The 6,086-nt window shown below is 46.4% G+C and overlaps 1 protein-coding gene across 3 annotated transcripts in view; it reads right to left on the bottom strand.

Annotated features, from left to right (window-relative positions):
- Positions 1–3,772, bottom strand: part of ERICH6 (glutamate rich 6) — a 31,010-nt gene extending 27,238 nt beyond the window's left edge. For 2 of the 3 annotated variants that reach the window (XM_081862464.1, XM_081862463.1), the window contains exon 1: positions 549–695. In XM_081862464.1, the coding sequence (XP_081718590.1) occupies positions 549–609 (61 nt within the window). In that variant the 5' untranslated portion in view covers positions 610–695. Of the gene's footprint in view, positions 1–548; positions 696–3,472 lie in introns of those variants that run through there. The other variant, XM_081862466.1, reaches the window with a different exon arrangement.
- Positions 3,773–6,086: the final 2,314 nt, after the last annotated feature.

Below are 6,086 nucleotides of genomic sequence, written 5' to 3' on the forward strand. Positions count from 1 at the left end.
GGGCCGCCCCCCCTCAATGGATGCGCATCACTATTCCAGTTGTGCCTGTGCGCCGCATCATGTGATTCAAGACGGGGCTTACCTGCCCTCCTCCAATACAGTGTTAAAGTTGGCACTTTTGCCATTGATCCAGATGAAAGAAGGGGCACTGTGCCAACCTTTCCCACCTGTTAGGATTGAGGCACAAGAAGGCAGCACGAGGTTGGGGCGCTGCCTTGCTGGGAGACACAACCGTCGCTTTAAAATGTGGCAGAACTAGTGGCAAGTAGTTCCGCTGCCTACCGGCCCAAGAGAGATGGCCAAATTTGCATCTTTTGAAAAGAGGTGTGTTTGAGAGCTGCTACTTCAGCGTGGTCCAGGTCCTGCACCCCGGACTCCACGGACGTCTCCTCTGCTCCACACCACCTCCCCTCTTTAGCTCAAGCCTCTGCGGGTTGGGGGCATCGATCTTTCTATCATCCAACCCGCTCCCCCGCCCCATCCTTTTTATTTTTTGGCCCCTCCCATGGCATCTACGCTCCAGAGCACTGCCTCTCTCGAGCAAGCACCTGGATCTTCTCGGGCTTCCTCGCCATCCTTCTCCGACTTCCCAGAAGCCCCGTCCATCATGCAAAGTGCAACCCAATCGCTTCCTTTGCAACCGCAACGGCGCCGGGGCCGCGGCCCCTTTAAGGCTCCAGGGAGAAGCGGCGTTCTTCGCCCTCTGTGACGCGCAGTGTTTTGCGTTCCAGTTGCCAGGGGGACTCCGGCGGGACATCAAAGGGGGCGGGATCTGCGTCTCATTCTCACGTCTGTGCAGAATATCCCCCCTCTCTTTGCAGCCACATTCAGGTTGTGTTTGTGTTTAGCTCGCCGTTCTCTACACCCGCATCTATTTCATTTCCAAGTCTTGGGACAAACACTTTTCAGACACAAAAAACCCACTATTTGGCTTTATTATTATTACATTTGCACCTCACTTTTCCTACAAGGAGCGCATGGTTTTCCCCTTCCCCATCTGATCATCACAACAACCCTAAGAGATAGATAAGACTAAACCACTGAGCCTCTTGGGCTTGCTGATCGGAAGGTCGGCGGTTCATATCTGCGCAAGGGGGTGAGTTCTTGCTGCTCGGTTCCAGTTCCTGCCAATCTAGCAGTTTGAAAGCACACCAGTGCAAGTAGATAAATAGGTACCGCTGCAGTAGGAAGGTAAACGGCGTTTCTGTGCGCTCTGGCACTCGTCACGGTCCTCTGTGCACCAATAGCGGTTTAGCCATGCTGGCCACATGACCCGGAAAACTCTGTGGACAAACGCTGGCTCCCTCGGCCTGAAAGTGAGATGAACGCCTTAATGCCACAGTCGCCTTTGATTGGACTTAACCATCCAGGGGTCCTTTACCTTACCTTTACCTTACTTAGATTAGCCCTGTGAACTACCAGGCAGAGTGAGGATCTGACCTCATGTCTTCCAACTCCTAGGCCAACACCACAGCCCCCCACCTCCCCCCCCCCACACACTGAGGGTTATAGTATTGTGATCAACTCCCGCCCGGAAACCAATGTCCCCACTGTGGAAGGACGTATGGATCCAGAATTGGCCTCCACAGTCACTTACGGACTCATTGTTAAAACCATGTTTATGGAAGACAATCTTATTTGGCTACGAGTTGGCTCCTCTTTTTTTTTTTTTACATAAGGATAGAGTAATCACTGCCAGCAGACTACATCTTTCATTGCACCAAGGCAGCCTCAGGGGATGCAAGGACATATATATCTCCATTTTTTTCCTTGTCTCTTCCCACACACCAAGTTAGAGCAGAAAGAATTCTGCGAAGGATCTATCTTTAGCAGTTAGTTCTCAAACTTTTCTTTCCCCACAGAGCACTTGAAAATATCTGGAGCTCTCAATAGATTACTTAACTTTTTGTTCTGCAAATCAAAGCATGCCCATCACTCGTTTCTTAAAAACCATTTTTTCCCCTTCAGTGCCACTGCCAGCATCATTGTCAAATACAGTGACATAGGGAAATCACCCCCCTCACAAGCCTAGGCTTTTGAAAAGCCCCCCCCCCAACTGGCACAATTTTAGGAAAAAAATACTTTCTTGTCCTGATTAAGCTTCAGTTTGTTCACCCTTGTCCAGTCTGTTACTGATGACAAACACCAGTTTAGAACAGAGACATTTTCCTTGGATTTGTGTGGAAAGGAGAAATAGAGCTGGGTGTGATCTGCATGACACTGGCACACACCAAAACTCCCACCTGTTTCATGTAAATGTTAAATAGTGTGGGCCTTGGGGGACAGAACAGAACCCTAAGGTACCCGGCAGGCAATGGCCAAGTCATTGCTCCCCTCCAGGAAGGAACAGAGCCACTGTCAAACAGGACCTCTTAAGTCCCATCCCAGCAAGGTGATTCAGAAGGATACCACAATCGATTGTGTTGAAAGCCACTGAGAGGTCCTGCGGTACCAGCAGGGGCGCACTGTCCCCCTGTCCAACTCCCAGATAAAGCCACAACTATATACTGTAATTCATCAAAGCGGGGGGGGGGGGGGGGGAGGGAGACCATGTTACAGAACCTGCCAGACGCTTTAACAAGTTCTTTTCAAAATGTGCATGCATGTTAGCTACCAAAGCTGCAGAAACCTCACCATCTGAATGGAAAAATCAGTTTCTGTTTTATTCAGTGGACCGACATTTTCCTGTTAATTAGAGGCTGTTCGACTTGGAAACATTTCTAAAGTTTCCAAGCCGTTCTTTACTAAGCTGCAAAGTTTTTTGTTTTTGCTATACAAAGAAGAGAGTGTACTCATAGTAACAAGAGTAAGCATGTGAATAAAGGTAGGAAGATTCAAGGCCAAACATATAATTTATTACTATTATTATATTATTATTATTATTATTATTATTATTATTATTATTATTATTATATTTATTTATTTATTTATTTATTATTTATTATTATTATTATTACAGAATGAATGGTGTCAATCTACTTCTCCTAGTCCAAAGAACCACTGGATTCAGCACACACCCGAGGAGTCGCAACAGAATAAAATAGGTGCTTGCAATTAAAAATAAATAAATTCAGGTTAGCAACTTCCATTGAGAAGACTTGGTTGAATGGATAAGATGCACGTGCTCAGGTTTCTTTGGAGATGATGTGGAAAAGGCTAGCGTGACCTAGAAAACAAGAAGCCTATTGCAAAGGTTTTTATATTCTCCTAGAAAATGCTGACCATGAACAGAGCAGTGATACCAATCACTTGATTCTTTCTTTGTTGCCTCTGAACGGTGCTAGGATTGAGATATTGCATGCAAAACTTTAGCCTGATACAGCATTAGTCATTTCCAGAATTCAGGGTTAAGAAGTCAGCAATAACATATGTTCAAATTCAGTCTGTATGTAAAGAATTTTTTTGGCAATGTGTTTGTTAATGATGGGGCGACCCCGTTCCTCAGTCAGTCAGTCAGCTTTGTTCATAATACCATTTCATGTTCTCAGTACGATCTGCCAACTTCCCTGCTTGCTCAGACTGTCCTGGTCTGTGGACACTGCCCAGGAAGTTATTGGCGTTCTTTTCTCATGCCGTAGGATGTGCTCAGAAATGTAAGTGAGGAACTCTACATGGGTATGTCCAGAAGGCAATATAATCCACAGACACCTCCATGTTCATCCCTCTGGACCCCTGAGCAGAGAGAAATACAAAAAGACCATCCTAGGAAGTGACAGCTGGAACCATTGCTGTGCTAGCAAGAGTCTGCTTTCAATATCCTGGTGAGATCACTTTCGGAATGTACAGTAGCTATTCTAGGGACACTTGTGTCATAATTTAAAGGTTCCCGTGCCAACAAAGTTCTAGGAATCAAGGTCTTGCAATGCCAGCGATCCAGTAACTCTCCTCTTGGGAAATCTCTTCCTCTCGGGCACAGAGAGTGGTATATTAAAATGCAGGCCCTAAAAGGTCTTTTACCCCCACCCTCACACCCAGCATGGGCATCAACGCTGCCATTTAATCTTGGCTCTTTGAATGGCGTGAACATTCTCAACAGTTCACAAGTGCAAACCACCTCTCTAAGTTTGTTAAGTATAGACATTCCGCTGCCGGGCAGAGCAGATGCTCAATACGGCCACCTACCAAATGCTCTGCAGACGACCCAGACTTACATTTTAGTGCAAAATTAGGCTTTGGTTGATGGAGCCAATAGTCTCGAGACACGGTCTGAACTTGGTTGGTGAATGCTAATGCGATGAGGACAGGTTTAGAAATTGCATCGACGCTGATGGTCAGAGCAGAGATGGACAAACGTGTAGATCCCAAGAAGCAGAGGAAAGGCATTGTCACATCATGTCCTTAAAGCCCTTTCATAACAGAGCAAAGGTAAAGGTAAAGGGACCCCTGACCATTAGGTCCAGTCGTGGCCGACTCTGGGGTTGCGGCGCTCATTTTGCTTTGTTGGCTGAGGGAGCCGGCGTACAGCTTCCAGGTCATGTGGCCAGCATGACTGAGCCGCTTCTGGCGAGCCAGAACAGCGCACGGAAACGCCGTTTATCTTCCCGCCGGAGCGCTACCTATTTATCTACTTGCACTTTGACGTGCTTTCAAACTGCTAGGTGGGCAGGAGCTGGGACAGAGCAACAGGAGCTCACACCGTCGTGGGGATTTGAACCGCCGACCTTCTGATCGGCAAGTCCTAGGCTCTGTGGTTTAACCCATAGCGCCACCCGCGTCCCTTTCATAACAGAGTACTTCTCCCAAAGCTTTCTGCTCCACCAATGATGTACCAAAACGGTTGCATACTAGTGATTTGAAACATTTTTCGGAGACACCGTAGCTTGGGCAGAGCACACACTCTACATTCATATGAACCTGGGTTCAACCCTTGTATCTCCAATTTTCAAAGACGTATGAGTAGCAGAGTTGGAGAAAATTCTCCTTTCGGCCTTGGAGAGCTGCTATCTGGGAAAGTACACAATACTGATTTAAATTAGCCAGTATTCTGACTCTAAGGTTCTACTGTATTTTCAGTAGACACACACTGATGATCTGGGCTACAGAGGAATTGTTATCCACACTTTGCCCATCAAGGAAAGTCAATACAAAATTTGTTCCTATAAAGCTGGAAATCTCAAGCAACTGCTGAGCAATTCATTCAAGGCTCAGGCCAAAACATCTGAAATTCCTTGCTTCCTCTGCTTGTCAGCCTGCATCTCTGAGCAAGCAGTGCTTACAAACATTTCCAGGTACTACTGCACTCAGTGCATCTAGTGACAACAGTTACTGTGGAAAGCAGAAAAGGTACAGGGCCCTATTCTAGGTTATTAGAGGAAACTCAATTAGTGTTGGGGGAGGGGATGAAAACTCGCAGGCACCCATGGGAGGTGGAACAGTGCGCTGCCCAACACGCATACGCTGTTCTGAGCAACCATGCCACTCCTTAAGTGTACAACAGAGGCACAAGTTCAGTACTGGGTCTAGTCCAAGTTAATATGCATTTGCTGTAGTATGAAAGGTCAGAAACATACTGAAAATATGGTGCTGCCTTAGAGTCAGAATACTAGCTAATTTAAATCAGTATTGTGTACTTTCCCAGACAGCAGCTCTCCAAGGCCGAAAGGAGAAATTTCTCCAACTCTGCTACTCATACGTCTTTGAAAACTGGAGATACCAGGGATAAACCCAGGCTCATATGAATGTGGAGTGTGTACTCTGCCCCTAAGCTATGGTGTCTCCGGAAAATTTTCCAAATCACTTGGGAAGACAGGCGAACTAATGCCAGTGTACTGGAAGAAGCAAAGATCACCAGTGTTGAAGCAATGATTCTTCAACATCAACTTTGTTGGACTGGTCATGTTGTGTGCATACCTGATTATCGTCTTCCAAAGCAACTACTCTATTCCAAACTTAAAAATGGAAAGCGTAATGCTGGTGGTCAACAAAAGAGGTTTAAAGACTCTCTCAAGGCAAATCTAAAACAATGTAGTATAAACACCGACAACTGGGAAACACTGGCCTGCGAGCGCTCCAGTTGGAGAACAGCCTTTACCAAAGATGTCATGGGCTTTGAAGACGCTCGAACTCAGGACGCAAGGGAGAAACGT

This window comes from Podarcis erhardii, assembly GCF_964252035.2.
Source record: "Podarcis erhardii genome assembly, chromosome: 5".
Lineage (NCBI taxonomy): Eukaryota > Metazoa > Chordata > Lepidosauria > Squamata > Lacertidae > Podarcis > Podarcis erhardii.